Here is a 17,851-nt window from a genome sequence, read left to right on the forward strand (position 1 = left end):
CACCATATGCATGCCTGTTGACCTCAGAGGTCAGAAGAAGGCATCAGATCCTCTGGAATTGCAAGGCAGCTGAGCCCATTTTATAGCTGCCTGGAGAAAGCCTCATGTGCCCAGCCCCGGGATCATACAGTTCCCTTTGAGTGGGATGTGAAGGAGAGATGATTGGGTCCTTCTGGTTCCAGAGCGTTCCCTGGGCCTCTGGCTGTGGCAGTGGCACCCTGTGTTGCTCCCTCCTGAGGGAGGTCTTTGAACAGTACCGCCACCACTTTTGGAGTTTTCAGTTTAATGTTCAACCTGGAGGCAGCTGGCATGCTCTGCTAAACTCCTGTTCTATTTATAAACGTTTTTATTTCACTCAGGGGCAACAGGTCCTTGTTACCCAGAAAGAATGGACCTGTGGTGGGTGGCTCTGTAGGTTTTTAAACTGAGAACCGAAGTCTAGAGATGGCTCAGATGTGGGAATCAGACATTGTGGCCGGGGGATGGTTGAGGGAAAGCAGGCAGGGGGCTGCTGTTTTCAGAGACGTGAAAGAGGGCTTCCTCAGACCTGCCAGTGAGGCAGCAGGACTGGACCCGCTATAAGCGATCTTTCCTGCTGGGACACGTTAAAATCAATTTAGTATGGTTATAGTGCTTGTAGCAATTTTGGGTTGTTTGTGGTACCATGACCTCAGTCACGGCTAAGTACTGTGCCACTTAGCTACACCCTCAGACCCAGAAAACCTTGTTTCAATTAATGATTAATATAAGGAAGCCCCTGTAAAGAGTTATCAATGGGGCTGAAGAGATGGCTTAGTGATTGAGAACACTTGCTGCTCTTTCAGAGCACGTGGTTTCAGTCCCAGCACCCACATGGTGGCTCCAGTCCCAGCACCCACATGGTGGCTCAAGCTGGCTGTAACTCCAGTTCCAGGGGATCCAGTGCCCTTTTCTGGCATGCAGGTGAGCACTCATACACATAAAAAAGAATCAAGTCACAAAAAAAAAATAAGAATCAAGTCTCCCCCCTCCCCCCCCGAGATAGGCTTTCTCTGTGTAACAGCCTTGGCTGTCCTGGAACTAGCTCTTGTAGACCGGGCTGGCCTCGAACTCACAGAGATCTGCCTGCCTCTGCCTCCTGAGTGCTGGGATTAAAGGAGTGTGCCACCAGGGTATGTTGATATACAGCTGTAATTTCACAACTCAGGAGGCTATGGCAGGATGGTCACAGCTTCAAGGTTAGTGTGTGCAACATAGTTAGACTGTCATTTTAAAGGGAAAAATGTGCTGGGAGGTGATGGTGGACACTCATCACTTTGGAGGCAGAGGCAGACAGATCTGAGTTCAAGGCCAGCCTTGTGAGTTCAGTCTGCCGAGTGAGTTCCTGGATGGCCAGAGAAACCTCATTTGGAAGGAAAAAAATGCTGTGAAGTCATCTCTAGGACTAGGGGAGGACCGGGGAGTTTGAGTGGGAGATGGAGCAGTTCTGGAGACAGTGGGATGGCACAGCAACGTGAAGTCACGTGACACCACTAAAGTATCTTCTTTTCTTTGTATTTTATGTGCATCTTTTGCCCGCATGTATGTCTGTGCACCACATATATGCCTGATGCCTATGGAGGTTGGATTCCCTGGGAACAGAATTACAGATGGTTCTGAACCACCATGTTGGCCCTGGGCATTAAGCACAGGTTCTCTGGAAAAGCAGCCAGCCCTTACCACTGAGCCATTGCTCCAGCCCTGAAGTGGTTAAAATGGAAGCTAAGGAGATGGTCCATGGATAAGGTGTTTTGTGTGCAAGTGAGGACTTAGTTCAGATCACCAGAACCCATGTAAAGCTGGACTTGGAAACATTATCCGTCACTCCAGCCCTAATGCAACTGTTGGGGGCTTGGCTGGAAGGTGGGAGAATCCCTTTGCTCACGGGAGCTAACCCGGTGTATGCAGTAGTGAACAAGAGACCCTGTCTTAAACGAAATGGAAGCAAAGATCAACACCCAAGGTTGTCTTCTGTTCTCCAACAAGTGTGCTGTCCAGTGTACCCACACACAAATATTTTAAAAATGGTTAAAATGATGTTTCACATATATTTACCACAGAGAGAGGAACATAAAATCAAGGTGTTTTCTTAGATAGTCCCACACATTAGCATCTGCATTATAATTTTTCTGCCTGGCGTGATGGCACACCAAATGATTACATCCAAATGATTATAATCATTTTATATACCCTGTATATAAAAGGAGGCCAGGGGACAGAGGTCATTTGAGCAACTTCAACTTTTTTTTTTTTTCTCGAGAAAGGGTTTCTCTATAGCTTTAGAGCCGGTCTGGAACTCGCTCTGTAGACCAGGCTGGCCTTAAACTCACCAAGATCTGCCTGTCTCTGCCTCCCAAGTGCTGGGATTAAAGGCGTGCACCACCACCACCCGGTGAGCAACTCCAGTTTTTAAAGCTGGTCTTGCTGGGCATGGTGGCCCATACGTTTAATTCCAGCACTAGGGAGGCAGAGGCAGGTGGATCTTTGTGAATTTGAGGGCAAGCTGATCTACAGAGAGAGTTCCAGGACAGTCAAGGCTATACACAAAAAAACCCTATCTGGGAAAAAAAGAAAATTCTTTTAACTCGGTAGCATTGTCTTTTTCTGTTTATTTTCTAGTTGAATTTTCTAGATGCAAGACAAATCAGAGTGGTGTGGAAATTTCCTAAACTCACTGAAGCAGACCCCCAATGGCGCTGTGGGACAGTTCTACCGTCCAGATCAGAAAGGTCAGCCCAGTGTGCGTGAGTGACTGTGTCCAGGACCGCAGTCTTTTTGAAGCATTAGGACCCAAATCAATGGGCTATTATAGCTCGTGTACATGGTCTCTTAGTATATCTCACCCTCCACTGTTCCCTCCACTGCCCTCTCCTCTCCAGTATGATCTCTCCCTTTCTCCCTTCCTCTCCCTTCCTCTCTCTTGTTTTCTGGGCTTGAGGCCAAACCGTAGGCCCCATGCATACTACAGCTGCTCCATAACTGAGCTCCATCCTAGCCCTTGCTTTGCTTTTTTCATTTTATGTGTATGAATATTGTTGTTGTTTTGGTTTTTCAAGACAGGGTTTCTCTTTGGAACCTGTCCTAGAACTAGCTTTTTTTTTCTTTTCATGTATTTTATGTGCATAAGTGTTTGGCCCGTATGTATTTATGTGTACCATGTGGTTCCTGGTGCCCACAGAGGTCAGAAGAGGGCACCAGCTCCCCTGAAACTGGAGTTATGGATGGTTGGGAGTCACAATGTGGGTGCTGAAAACCAAACCTAGGTTCTCTTCAAGAGCAACAAGTGCTCTCAACAGTTGAACCTTTTCTCCAGCCCCATATTTTTATTATTTTAAATTGTGTGTGTGTGTGTGTGCTTGGATAGTCCATGTGAGTGAGTGCAGATTCCTGAGGAGGCCAGAACAGAGTATCAGATCCTCTGCAAAGCAATGATTGCTCATAACTGCTGAGCCTGTTTGTTTGTTTAAGGTAGAGTCTCACGATCCTACTCAGTCTTGAACTTTCTGTGTAGTTCAGGCAGACTTTGAACTCACGATTCTCCTGCCTCCCATCCCTCCAAAGTTCTGGTGCTTCACACGTGTGCACTGCACCCTGTCTGCTCACCCACTTCTTTTTCTGTGTGCCTGAGTCACGACAGCTGCCGGGTAGTGGAATGACATCATCTCTCCTAAGCATTCTGCCACTAGTTTACTTGGAGCCAGAGCGTCTAGTTTTGAAATTTTGTCACCTTCCGTTTGTTCCTCAACACCTGTACTACAGAATTACACTCCAGGTCCCATTTCGCACCCTACTGGTGACTTCCCCTAGAATTACCCTTCTGGAACTTAGCTTTTAAACTGGCAGAGGAGGGTAAGAGCTGCCCATAGAACTACTCCACAACCTGGGATGCGCTCAGAGATGCAGTCCTGGCCTAGTAGTTCATGCAGCATGCTGAGGTAAGCATGCATGAGCCCTCCAGACAGCTGGTTTGAGCCTGACCAACACCCCAGGACTGAGAGGAAGCTCTATCAGGTTGGCTCCTTTGATCCTTATTTGTTTTCTAATAGCCTCTAGGCTACAATGGCCTAAGTAGACCTTCCCAAGTGGAAAGCTATTTCTAGTAAGGTCAGGCTTTTTAATAAATAAATAAATAGATCTTTTTAAAAGAGGGCGGGGGGGGGGTTGGAGAGGTGAACTCAGATGGTAAAGCACTGGCTGCTCTTCCAGAGGTCCTGAGTTCAATTCCCAGCAACCACATGGTGTCTCACACCATCTAGAGTGGGATCTGATGCCCTCTTCTGGCATAAAGTTGTACATTTCAGATAGAGCAATCTTATACATAAAATAAATCTTTTTTTTTTAAAGAGCAGGCTTTTAAAAAATTTTTTAAAAGATTTATTGTATTTTTAAAATAATTTATTCATTTTTATTTTATGTGCATTAGTGTTTTGCCTGTATATGCTCTGGGTGAGGGTGTCTCTCGAATCCCCTAGAAGTGGAGTTACAGTTCTATTTATGAGCTGCCATGTAGGTGCTAGATATTAACCCTCTGGAATAGCAGCCAGTGCTCTTAACCACTGAGCCATCTCTCCAGCCCCTGTATTTTTACTTTTTAAAAATGGTGAGGATTAAAAAGATGGCTCAGTGCTTAAGAGCACTGGCTGCTATTCCAGAGAACTTGGGTTCCATTCCACACCCATATGGTGTATAGATGAGCTTTTCTTTGTGGGCCACCAGTTCACAAAACATGACACAGAGACTAATTATTAATTATGAAAGCTCAGTCTTAGTTTAGACTTACTTCTAACTAGCTTTTTTTTTTGCTAACTGATATGTGTCAAGGTTTATTTTCGTTTTGTTTTTCGAGACAGGGTTTCTCTGTAGCTTTGGAGCCTGTCCTGGAACTAGCTCTTCTAGACCAGGTTGGCCCCAAACTCACAGAGATCCACCTGCCTCTGCCTCCCAAGTGCTGGAGTTAAAGGCGTGCGGCACCACCGCCTGGCTTCTAACTAGCTTTTATGACTTAAATTAACCCATATTTTTATCTACACTCTTCCACATGCTCATTACCTCATCTCTTTTATGCACATCCTGGTTATTCTGCGTCTGGCTGGTGACTCTGCCTTTCTTCCCAGAGCTCCCTCTGTCCAGAAGTCTCACCTATACCTCCCGCTTAGCTGTTGGCCAGTTAGCTTTTTATTAAACCAATCACAGTGACACAGTATAAAGGAATATTGCACAGCAGTGGTGGCTCTTAACTGTCTGTAAATCCAGTCCCAGGAGATCCTCCCCTTCTGGCTTCCATGGGCACCAGGCACACTGTGGTGCACAGGTACACATGCACACGTAGGCAGAACACCTGCACAGGTAATAAAACTAACTTTAGCCGGGCGGTGGTGGCGCACACCTTTAATCCCAGCACTCGGGAGGCAGAGGCAGGCAGATCTCTGTGAGTTCGAGGCCAGCCTGGTCTACAAGAGCTAGTTCCAGGACAGGCTCCAAAACCACAGAGAAACCCTGTCTCGAAAATAAAAACAAAACAAAACACCTAACTTTAAATGTGTTTTGTTTTTGCTTTTTGAGACAGGGTTTCTCTGTGTAACAGTCCTGGCTGTCCTGGAACTCACTTTGAAGACCACCACCTGGATTAAATTTTAAATGTTTTTAAAAAAGATTTATGACGGGCAGTGATGACGCACACCCTTAATCCCAGCACTCTGGAGGCAGTGGCAGGGAGATCTCTGTGAAACCAGCCTGGTCTACAGCACAAGTTCCAGGACAGCCAAGGCTACAAAGAGAAACCCTGTCTCAAAAGACCAAAAATAAATAAGAAAGAGGAAGGTTTGTCTTGTTATTTTTGTATGAGTGTTTCTCTGTATTAGTTTACACCACATGTGTGCTGTGCCTGCAGAGGTCAGAAGAGGATGCTGGGTCCCTTGGAACTGGAGTTACAGGTTTAAACTGCCTGAGCTGGTTGCTAGGAATTGAACTCGAGTCTTCTGAAAGAGAAGTAAGCACTCCTAACCATCCAGCCATCTCTGGCCCACAGAGTCAGGCTTTCAAAGCATTACTGGGAATCTGTCCCTAGCTTTTCATTACTTGGAACCTATGACCTCTTCTGTTAACACATAAACTCTGTGAAAAGAAGTTGTTCTCCAGAGTTAGTGATGACTTGTCAGAGCAATTGTTTATCTTCCTAACCCTTTTAGAAATAATACAAACAACACCAAGTCCTTTAAAAGGTGAACTTTCAGTGCATGTACTAAAATGGTTTTCAATCCTCTAGGTGTGAGAGATGACTGACTGGTTGACAGAAAGTCCCCAAGGACGGGGCTGCAAGATTTAGCTACTCTTAGTTCCCTTCCTGGCAGCCTGGAACCTGCCTCCCAGGCACCTCAGGCGCCATGGACTCCCCAGGGTACAACTGCTTTGTGGACAGGGACAAGATGGACGCGTCCATCCAGGACCTGGGGCCAAAGGAACTGAACTTCACTGAGCTTCAGGAGTTGAAGCAACTGGCACGCCAGGGCTACTGGGCTCAGAGCCACGCCCTGCGGGGGAAAGTGTACCAGCGCCTGATCCGGGACATCCCCTGCCGCACGGTCACACCTGATGCCAGTGTGTACAGCGACATCGTGGGCAAGATTGTGGGCAAGCACAGCAGCAGTAGCCTGCCCTTGCCCGAGTTTGTGGACAACACTCAGGTGCCCACCTACTGCCTGAACACGCGGGGTGAGGGGGCTGTGCGCAAGATTCTGCTGTGTATCGCCAATCAGTTCCCCGACATCTCCTTCTGCCCTGCCCTGCCGGCTGTGGTGGCCCTGCTACTGCACTACAGCATCGACGAGGCTGAGTGCTTCGAAAAGGCTTGCCGCATCCTGGCCTGCAACGACCCCAGCAAGAAGCTCATTGACCAGAGCTTCCTGGCCTTCGAGTCCTCCTGCATGACGTTTGGGGACCTGGTGAACAAGTACTGCCAGGCGGCCCACAAACTGATGGTAGCTGTGTCCGAGGATGTCCTGCAGGTCTACTCTGACTGGCAGCGGTGGCTGTTTGGGGAGCTGCCCCTCAACTACTTTGCCCGTGTCTTTGATGTCTTCCTTGTAGAAGGCTACAAGGTATTATATCGAGTCGCTCTGGCCATCCTCAAGTTCTTCCACAAGGTGAGAGCAGGCCAGCCCCTCGAATCAGACAACGTAAAGCAAGACATCCGCGTGTTTGTCAAGGACATTGCCAAGACGGTGTCCCCTGAGAAGCTATTAGAGAAGGCCTTTGCCATCCGCCTATTTTCCCGCAAGGAGATCCAGCTCTTGCAAATGGCCAATGAGAAAGCACTAAAGCAGAAGGGCATTACTGTCAAACAGAAGAGGTAGGTGGGCCCCGGGATCCTATGCATTGCATGTGTGCTCATGCCTCTGTTTGTAAGTTAAGTGTGTGTGAATACATGTGTGTGCTGTGTGTATGTGTGAGTGTGCGTGTGCCTATGCTGTGAGCATATTGCGTTTGTGGAGTGGGAAGCTTTAGTGGAACGCATCTTTGAGGTCTGAGCATGAGCTTGTCCAGCCAGCCGTTGATCTGCTTCTAGCCTTCTGTCTGTCCACCTGCTCACGTGTGGACAGAAAGACACTAGAAAAGCCAGGCGGTGGTGGCTCATGCTTTTAATGCCAGCACTCAGGAGGCAGAGGCAGGCGGATCTCTGTGAGTTCGAGGCCAGCCTGGTCTACAAGAGCTAGTTCCAGGACAGGAACCAAAGCCACAGAGAAACCCTGTCTCGAAAAACAAAACAAAACAAAAAAACAGACACTAGAAAACAGGAAGGGCTTTGTAATTACAGCCTTATTAAGACAAGGAAGCTGGATACTACCAGGGGGTCAGGAGGCCCAGCAGGTGCCAGACTGGGTTCCTAGGGGTCACATCAGAACAGCTCCTGCTCTGCCCTTCCAGCTCTGAGCTTCATGGCTGGCATTCTTCTGGATGCTTATTATGGGCTCCCTGTCCTTGGGGAGCAGGGTTGGGAAGTCATGGTGTTTGATACCTGATTTGTAGACTGCTGTAGGCATGGCTGCTGATGGAGTTCACTTTCTCCTGGGCCCAAAGGAAGGCATACCTGGGGATCGATACCCACCACTAACCTCGCCTTGTCTGTTTTATTTTTCTTCTTCTCCATGTTCGTTGCTTCCTCCTGTTTCTCAGTGTCTCACTTTCTAAAAGGTAGGTCTGAAACCACACCTCGATGCTTGGCCTCTCTGCCCTGCCTTTCTTCCAGCCAGCTTTGGCTTGGCTGCTCACTGTCTCCCGTGCCCAGCTGGCTCTCCTGGGCTGGCTTCTGCTTGCTGCTTTAGCCTGATTGATACAGGCACTGTCTGTCTGTCTGTCCCTCTTTCTGCCTCACTTGTGAGATCTGGTGCTTGGCTGGCTTTGCAGCCTTGCCTTGCTGGAGGCTTACTTCATTTGTCCTGGTTTCTTAAAGAAAAGAGCTTTTGTCGCCCATACCCCTAGGCTGGGCCCTCTTCCACGTATCAGGTGGGAGGCGGGGCTTCTAGGAATGATTTCACCCCATTTCCAAGCGGCACCTAGAGCCATGCTGTAAACCTGGCTGAGTAAGTGGGATATCCTTTCCAGGATATGTACCAAAATGAAACTGTGGAGTCTCAAGGTAAGGGGGTACAGTCAGGACTATGGCCACTGTGGGCTCTCACCCCTCCCCACTTTTCCCAGGCAGTTTGTGCACTTGGCTGTTCATGCAGAAAACTTCCGCTCAGAGATTGTCAGCGTGAAGGAGATGAGAGACATTTGGTCCTGGATCCCTGAGCGTTTTGCCCTCTGCCAACCCCTCCTGCTCTTCTCCTCTCTGCAGCATGGGTACAGCTTAACCAGGTGAGGCACCCCCAAGACTGTGCACGCCACACTCTGTTCTCCACTTCAGGAAATGAGCCTTTGAACCTGAGTTCTGATAAGGTCTTGCAGAATCAGGAGCCTCTTATCCTGGCCTTCGGTCATTCCCAGGCTACATAGACTTTGGAAATCATTGCTGTATGCAGCACAGTTGAGGGCTCTGTGTGGGTATCATAAAGATAGAGAAATCAAAGTCCCCATCTGAGGAGCTCAGAATTATTAGGGAGATGTCATCTGGACAGCTGGCCCTGGCCTCCCTGCTACCCTTACCCCCTGTGTCCATCACAGTCCTGGACCAGATACCCCTTTTTTGTGTCTCTGTGTAAGCACCTGGTATTCTAGCAGGGGCACATTGCCCTCCAAGCTGGATTGGTTGGGTCCAGTTAGTGTTCAGGTCTCAAATGACAGCTCACAAAATCTGGACCACCCTCCCTCAACCCCGAGTCTCCTGCCTGCAATCACACAAACATTTCAGCTTAGCTAAGAGTCACGTCTCACCAGGTGGTGCTGACGCACACCTTTAATCCTGGCACTCGGAGGCAGAGGCAGTTCTGAGTTCGAGGCCAACCTGGTCTACAAAGTGAGTTCCAGGATAGCCAGGGTTACACAGAGAACCCCCATCCCCTGCTCCTTCCAGCCCCAGGGATGCCTGAGCATCTCAGTGGCAAACCTCTCACCTTCCTCAGTTCAGGGCTGAGCTTTCCCCTGCTTCTCTGGTTCCTGCTTCTCGGTAGCTTCCAGCTTTGCCTGAGGGAGAATTCACCTAATCTTCTCTTTTGTCACACTATAGCAGCCTGGCCTGGCCCAGATGACATTGCAAGGTCCTTGGCCACTGTGGAGAGAGGTGGTGGTAAAAGAGGGTAGTCCCCAGGCCTCTCTACCCTGACCTTGGGACTGACAGTGGCCGTGCTAATTGGAGGGCATGCAGGATAGCATGTGGTCTCTGCCCCCAGGTTCTATTTCCAGTGTGAAGGACACGAGCCCACCCTCCTGCTCATCAAGACCACACAAAAGGAGGTGAGGAGCCTGGTTTATTGGGCTGGTGCCAAGGTCTGAGTATGGATATGGTTCTCATGCTTGAGAGCCACAGGGGAAGACAGAATGGCCCTGAGGGTACACTGCCTTAACTCAGTCCTCTCTATGACCTTTGCCCTCAGTGGTGGGAGAACACAGCATACAATACCCCTAAGCTGGGATGTGGTCTCTCAGCACGCCTGATGACAGAAGTCTCACCCCAGCCTTCCTCCCTAGGTTTGTGGCGCTTACCTGTCAACAGATTGGAGCGAAAGAAATAAGTTTGGAGGCAAACTGGGCTTCTTCGGAACGGGAGAATGCTTTGTTTTTAGGGTGAGTTGGGCTAAGTGTGGAGTTCCTCTGCCCTCTCCCTCCTTCCTTGGCTGTTCCTGTCTCTTCAGACATTCTGAGTACTTAATCAGCCCTCCAAGACTGAGTGTAGGCCCAACATCTGTCCTGGACCAGGGAATTGTCACAGAAGCTGGCTCGAGGGGCTCAGAAGTCCCCCCAGCACAAGAGCCTCGTTTCATCTTCATTGTAGCGAGTACCCTAAAACATGCTCTGTTTTTACTTCTGGGATTTGTTGGTTAGGCTATGAGTGCCCCAAAAGCTAGCAGGACCTCATTTGCTAATGTGGTGTGCCATTGCCACAGCCCTCTTCGGGATCCACCCACAGCCCTCTTCGGGATCCACCCACAGCCCTCTTCGGGATCCACCCACAGCCCTCTTAGGGATCCACCCACAGCCCTCTTCGGGATCCACCCACAGCCCTCTTCGGGATCCACCCACAGCAGAGTTGTGGCATGGAGATGGGCAGTGGCTTTGGAGCAGGAAGGCCCAGGGAGGTGCCCCACGCCAGTTACTCTGACTGCCACCCATTCTTCTCCAGCTGCAGCCAGAGGTGCAGCGTTACGAGTGGGTGGTCATCAAGCACCCAGAGTTGACCAGGCCAACATCCTTCAAGTCCTCAGAGACTGCAGCTGCTCCTTCCTTCCTCAGCCACTCCGTCTCTTCAGACCCTGCTGATCGGCTGTCTCCTTTCCTGGCTGCCCGGCACTTCAACCTGCCCTCCAAGACAGAGTCCATGTTCATGGCTGGGGGCAACGACTGCCTCATCATTGGTGGGCACCTCTTCCCTTCCCTTCATTCAGTCTGGGAGGAGGACATGGGGGCTTGAGGGGAGCGGAAACCTCTGTGCCCAGTCCTCGCTGACTAGTGGTCAACAAAGTAGACATCTCCGTTAGAGGAAAAGGAGCTGGGTTGTTGGGGGTAGACCAGTATGAAAGGTGGGAGGTATGGGCTAGCAGACAAGCAGTAGCCAGGACAGCCAGGCCCGGGTAAATTTGGGGTTCTAGAGGAACCCCTGTAGTCCAAGGAGCTCTTTACTGAGATTGCTATTTAGCAGACCCTTCAAGGACAGAGATGATGGCATATGTGGGTATGGGGTGGATGTTGGAGCAGAAAGACATCTGTTCCCTTGTATTTCCCACAGGGGGAGGAGGTGGCCAAGCACTCTACATCGACGGGGACCTGAACCGAGGCCGCACTGGACACTGCGACACTTTCAACAACCAGCCCCTCTGCTCTGAGAACTTCCTTATCTCTGCTGTGGAGGCTTGGGGCTTCCAAGACCCTGACACCCAGTGATGGGTCTGCGCTGGTGGTGACTGAGCCTCGTTGTGGGGTGATGGGGTGGAGGCCAAGCTACCTCTTGAGGGAGCAGGGCATGAGTGAAACAACACCCCCATGAAGCAGGCAGGCTTGCTGTGCGGTGGGGACGTCCTGCTTGGACTTGTTAGGCTAGGACCCCTGCACCCTACTGTTTCTGAGCTCAAGGGGCTATTATGCCCCCAGCCCTGTCCAGTGTCTGCCCTCACCCAGGGTCCTGGGTTGCATGGAGGTATCCAGTACCCAAGATTGCCAGGGCTACATTGCTCTGCCTCTGGTCCTCAGCCCCTGTAGGGAAAGGACAAATGAATCTTGCCAAATGTGGGTCTCTGGTGCCCCCTGCTGGTCCTCTGACCCCCTGCGCTCCCCTGAGCTATGTTTGCTGCTGCAGGACAGGATAGGGGAGGGCAGGATGTGTGCAGAGCTCTGCGGCCCCTCCTGTCCTAGAAGGGACAAACTCGGGAAAGCTGTCTTGTCTTTGTGTTTCTGCAGAGCCTGAAGCTCTTGCTGCATCTCACTGCAAGTCCACACCTGAAGGTGGCCTCTGGAGAGACTTTCCTTGACCAGCGTGGCCAGTCAGCTCCATTTCCAGGGTTCTCCTCAGAGCTGACTGGACTCTGAGGCTTTCTGCCCACCTTCTGTCCATCCTTGTAGCCTCCTTGGACTCCTGTAGTCTTGGTGACTCTGTTCCTTTCCTCGTCGCTGTAATGACTGAAGCCCAGGATCACCCGAATCCTAGCATGGCATGCTTGTCTCAGTCCAGCCTTCTGCCTTCCCAGGCCTGTGGTTCCCTAGACCTGTTCATACAGCATCTGATAAAGCAGTGTGACTTCTGATCTCTGCTGTCATTATGGCTAGCCACATGTCATGTTTTCTGTGTGCTACCCTTCTCCCGTTATGGCCTTCCAGTCTCTGGATGTCTGTACTTCTTGAGCCCTGTACTGACCTGGCACCGCATATGCCAAGGAAAGTGCTGCCTCTGAGGACTGTAGCAAGCTCCATTTCCCCGTGACCTCCCGCCCACCCTGTGACCTCCCTCAGCTGGTCCTGAGGGTCTAGGCTCCACAGAGGAAGAGAGAAGAAGAAGTTAACCCAAATGGCTGGCTGGGGCCACAGAAGTCTGGATCATAAGAACAGTTGCCTGGTTCCCACATGACTGCGTCTGGCGTGCCTGGGTCAGCGTGTATCACACCTGTGCTTGCCTCCACACTGATATCACACTTGCTGTGAGAGCTTCATCCGCCCCTGCCCCATCTAGTCATATCAGCTCTCAGCACGGCCACAGTGGCACAAGAGGCAGGGCAGGGAGGAGTTCCCTGAAGTTTTGGGCCACCTGGTAAACCCGCATGGAACTTGGACTCTGTGCAGTGAACAGTTCTCCTGACATGCTGGCCTCTACGACAGGTCGACCTGACTCTAGAGGGAAGGAGTCCTGGGAGGAGCTGTTGTTGCTCACTCTGCAAAGTGGTAGCCTGTGCCGCCATTCCTCTGAGCCTGCTGTCCTAGACCTGCACCTCCAACTTCAGTGTTCCTTTAAGGCCATCTTGATTTTTGTGACTGTCGTTTCTGGCAAGATCTTACTAGGTAGCCTATTTGGTCTGGAACCCACTATGTAGCCCAGGCTACCCTGGAAATGGCTATGTAGCCTAGGTTGGCCTCAAAATCATGACCTGCCTCAGCCTCCTAAGTGTCAAGTTCGTAGGCATTAAGCCCTTTCCTGTTGCATTAACTCCTCGACGTTGAGCTTGGTCTCCAGACAGAAGGCCCTAGGACATTCCTAGGCTGTGGCGTCATGATGCTCACCCATGCATTGCCCCTGGGACTCGGGAGACTTTCAGAAGCAGGTTAAGTTAACTGAGCAGTGTGTGCAGGGCCCTGTAAGATTCCTGACTGGGTAGTAGATTCTTGTTTTGTGTGGTCCCACTGGCCTTCCTGGGGTCCAGTGCAAGAAGACTGGTCAGTGCTTAGTCACAATTGCATCATAAGCAAAGTTCTTAGCTTTTACCCACAACATTCTCAGTTTTTTAAATTTAATATCTCCTTTTTCCTGACCTTTCTGCCAAAAGATATGTCATTTTCTTTGTATTTTTATTCTTATCACTCTTTATCTGATGCTAAGTGTTTCCACTTCGTATTTAATAATGTTTTCTATTATTTATTAGCTTTTAATGTAAAAAAAGCTAGAATTTGATGGCATTGAATAAGGAGTTTTATCATCACTTAAACATTTGTTTTTAAAACAAATATTGAACTTAATATAAATTAGTTCATTAAAGTAACTTTGTTACTGTAAACCACGTGCCTTTGGGGCCTCAGAAAATCAGTCTGTACTCTGATTATGACAAGAGCCAGTTTCATGCAGCTCAGACTAGCCGTAGACGAAGCTTTTCCTGAACTCTTCCGTGTGCTTCTGCACCCCATATAATTGGCTCACAGGTGTGTGCCACTATGCTTGGTGACAACTCACTTTAAAAATATTTCATGAGACAGCAGTGGCTGTTCGCATTTTAAAAATTTCTCTTCTAATGAACTAAATTACTGCTTTAGTTTTTCCTATTTTTGTGAGCTGTCACATGGGTGCTGGGACTGAGCCAGGTCTTCTGTGGGAGCAGCCAGTGCTCTAACCGCTGAGCCCCATAGTTTTTCTTATTTTTGTAAACTGCTTGCTTTTATTTTTTTCTACTTTTTTAGAGCAGTTTGTTTTCGAGCATTCTGGATTTCAGATTTTCAGGTTTCTCTTATTCATTTCCTGAGTCTGCAAAGCTTTTCTGGTCTCCTTAAGTATTTTATATTTAATAATTTAGGTTTTGTACTCCTTTTTTAAAGATGCTGAGGAGCGAATCTAGGACCCTGTACCTACAGTTTACATCAGAATTGCTGAGGTGGAAGTTTTTGAAGATCCTCATCCAATTATCCACTGTAAATATCAAAAGAATTGGCCAAGCGACACACCTTTAATTCGAGCACTCAGAAGGTCAAGGCAGGTAGATCTCTGTGAGCTTGAGCCCAGCCTGTTCTATGCTGCAAGTCCCAGACCAGCCAAGGCTAAATAATGAGACCTTGTTTTAAAAAGGTGTAGGGAGAGGGGTGGTTTGGAAAGAAGGTTCAGCGGTTAGAGCACTGGCTCTAACCAGGTTCAATTCCCAGCAGCCACGTGGCAGCTCACAGCTGTCTGTAACTCCAGTTCCCAAGGATCCAGACCCTTTTCTGGCCTCTGTGGGCACTATATCGATATAGTTCATAGACATACATATATATATGTACATGTATATATATATATATACATATACACAAAACACTCATAAAATAAAAATGAAGGAAAAATAAACCAGAAAGTGGCTTTGGCACAGCCCCTGACTAAACCACAGCCTTGTCTTTCCGCTCAGCGGGAATACATGCAGTGCTTACGGACACCTGCTTTCTCATGCCCTCACGAAATCTAGACCGCTGTCAGACTCAAAAGACTGTTAGGGTTTTAGATTGGCTTTGTTTGTTTGCTTTGTTTTTGTTTTGTAAGCCACCATTTAGGTTGTAGTTCTCTATAGCAGCTACTCCAGAGTAGCTCCTCCATGGCTTCCTCGGGTTTATGTGCAGTTATTATATCGAGCATGAATGCCAAACAGGCCTTCAAGTTCTTTCCCCACCATATCTACATCCGGCCAGAGAGCATATGAAGTTAAAAGATAATTTTGGTATTAAGATTCTTACCTGGGGGCTGGAGACATGGCTCAGAGGTCTTGAGTTCAATTCCCAGCAACCACATGGTGGCTCACAACCATCAGTAATGAGATCTGGTGCCCTCTTCTGGCCTGAAGGCATACATGCAGGAAGAACCCTGTATGCATAATTAATAAATAAGTCTTTTAAAAAAAAAGATTCTTACCCGGGCCTGGTTTGTGTTTAAAATCCCACCATGTGGAAGTGGAAGCAGAAAGATGAGGTCATCCTTAGCTACTTACTGAGCTCAAGGCTAGCTTTGGCTACAATCTCTTAAAAAGAGAAAAGAAAAAAAAAAGGACCTTTTTATGACGTCCCTCATTCCCTCAACTTCTGATTGTGCTGTTGGCATTAGGTGCAGTGTCATGTACATTACTACAGACAATGATTGTGTGCAGGCTCAGTCCCTTTCTTGAGCTGCATGGAATTTGTCAGCATTGTATTTAGGACGAAAAAGGCAGTGCGTGTATACATGGACACACTGACCTGTGACATGGCAAGAACCAAACCACCAAAACACTTCCATGTAGACTCGTATCTCCTGGTGTGCCGCTTGGCTGCTTTCAGCTGCTCTCTGGCCCTGCCTTCCTACACGAAGAGACCAGAACACCTCTGCTGTGCATTAGACATGAAGAGCTGGGCAGAGTGGTACATTCCTTTAGTCCCAGCGCTCAGGAGACAGAGGCAACTAGATCTCTGAGTCTGAGGTCAGCCAGGGCTACACAGAGAGAACCTGTCTTGGGGTCAGAGAGCACTGTTGCTCTTCCAGAGAACCCAGGTTTGTTTCCCAACACCCAAACTGCGGTTCACAGCTGCCCATTTCTCCAGTTCAAGCGGATCTTCCACCCTCTCTTGGCCTCTGGGCACTGCGTGCAACAGTGCACAGACACACATGCAGGCAAAATCATACAAATAAGATAAAAATAAAGCTTAAAGTTTGTAAGCTGAAGACTGGAGGGGAAGCGGTCTAAGTATAACTTTACCTTTTAGATCTTGTGATGGGCTTTGACAGGTGGTCACCAGTTAGGCGTCGTGGTTCACACCTGTAATCTCAGCACTCCGGAGGCTGCGGCAGGAAGATTGCAGGATGAAGCTAGTTTCATGCCGGCCTAACTTACATAGTGAGACCTTATCTTAAAATAAAAAACTAAATCCAGTGTGGTTCCCGGCTGACCCTGCGGAGCATCCGAGTGAGTGTACCAAACGTACTCCCGCTTACAGAGCAAAAGTGTGGATTTGAGCAAAATGCAATTTTGTAATGTGAAAATAAGTGATTTTGTGATGTTTGGATAGTGTTGATGTGAGTCCTAAATAAAATTAATAACTGAAGAAGAGGCATCGTTGTGTGTGCCGTGAGAGTACAGGATGGGACGTTCCAAGCACCCTTCCCAGGATACACTGGCCATCTCTTAGGAGAAGACGTAGACTAAGGATCCATTGCCCTCTTCAAGTAGAGCTGAAGTCTGCACCAGCCCATCATAGCCATGACAAGGAGACCCCACAGAGACAGGTGCATATTCTGCTGCTTCCTTTGTCACTGCCAGACATGGGAACCCACTTACTGACCTTGCTTCTGCCTTCTGGCCCTCAGGGTTTGTCATTTGGCATAACTGAAGAAAGGAGAAGAACCACTGTGAGGAGCCACCAGATGTCTCCAGTCGTCTGGTTCCTGTGAAACATAAAACTCAATGTCAATAGCAAAGTCAGGGGCTGGATAGATGGCTCAACAGTCAAGAGCACTTGGCTGCTCTTCCAGAGGACCCGGGTTCAGTTCCCAGCACCCAGTGGCAGCTCACAACTGTCTGTGACTCCAGTTCCACCCTTACACCAATGCACATAAAATAAATCATTAAAAAGTAAAAGCAGCAGGGCGGTGGTGCATACCTTTAGTTCCAGCACCTGGGAGGCAGAGGCAGGCAGATCTCTGTGGTTCAAGACCAGCCTGCTCACAGCATGAGTTCCAGGACAGCCAAAATTGTTAAACAGAGAAACATTCTTTCAAAAAAAAAATCAAACTCATGTTTCTCTTTCAAAATGAAACTGACTTGAACATTTGCATAAGCTAATATTAACATCTTTCCTAATGCTGTCTACTTTTTTTTTAATGTCTGTGGTACTGAGAATTTGATGTGGCATCTTGCACATGCCACTGATTATATCCTCAAACTGGTTTTTTGTTTTGTTTTGTTTGTTTTTACTTTTTTGCTTAAGACACAGTGTCCTAAGGTGCCCAAGCTGTCCTTCTACTCACTCTGTAGCCTAGACCGGACTAGGCTTGAACTTGTGATCATCTTTCTTAGCCTCCAAAGGAGGTGAGATTACATGCTGGCACCACGAAGCCTAGCACGATGTTTATCTTTGAACGGTGCACAAATACCTGCTCTCCTATCTAGTTCCTTGCTGTGAGGCTTCTGCGCATGGTTCTTGCCCTGTGCCTACAGCTGCTCTGGAACCCTGCTTGCTTCCCCATAAAATAGTGGTTATCCACTTCTTCCCTGGTTCTCTTCCCCATGTTGACTGCAAGGGTAGATATGGCCTGTAATCTTTTCCTTTGCTGCCT

At 48.6% G+C, this 17,851-nt stretch overlaps 1 protein-coding gene across 2 annotated transcripts; it reads left to right on the plus strand.

The window, feature by feature from the left end:
• The first annotated feature begins 6,401 nt into the window (after nucleotides 1-6,401).
• On the plus strand, nucleotides 6,402-16,623 carry Tbc1d24 (TBC1 domain family member 24). Of its 2 annotated transcripts, XM_075941671.1 has the most exons (7): nucleotides 6,402-7,366; nucleotides 8,191-8,208; nucleotides 8,716-8,874; nucleotides 9,846-9,909; nucleotides 10,144-10,239; nucleotides 10,796-11,027; nucleotides 11,399-16,623. In XM_075941671.1, the coding sequence occupies exons 1-7, from the start codon at nucleotides 6,402-6,404 to the stop codon at nucleotides 11,551-11,553; spliced, it is 1,689 nt and encodes a 562-aa protein (XP_075797786.1). In that variant the 3' UTR covers nucleotides 11,554-16,623. The 2 variants fall into 2 exon arrangements, with proteins under 2 accessions (XP_075797786.1, XP_075797788.1); XM_075941673.1 differs by lacking the exon at nucleotides 8,191-8,208.
• Nucleotides 16,624-17,851: the final 1,228 nt, after the last annotated feature.

The sequence above is a fragment of the Microtus pennsylvanicus genome, chromosome 11, assembly GCF_037038515.1.
Source record: "Microtus pennsylvanicus isolate mMicPen1 chromosome 11, mMicPen1.hap1, whole genome shotgun sequence".
NCBI lineage: Eukaryota > Metazoa > Chordata > Mammalia > Rodentia > Cricetidae > Microtus > Microtus pennsylvanicus.

Bases quoted from the DNA above. Each gene is read 5' to 3' on its own strand.
- Tbc1d24 (XM_075941671.1), top strand. From the start codon at position 6,402: ATGGACTCCCCAGGGTACAACTGCTTTGTGGACAGGGACAAGATGGAC. The intron at 9,910-10,143 runs GTGAGGAGCCTG...CTTCCTCCCTAG, and splicing joins TCAAGACCACACAAAAGGAG to GTTTGTGGCGCTTACCTGTC. The intron at 11,028-11,398 runs GTGGGCACCTCT...TATTTCCCACAG, and splicing joins CAACGACTGCCTCATCATTG to GGGGAGGAGGTGGCCAAGCA.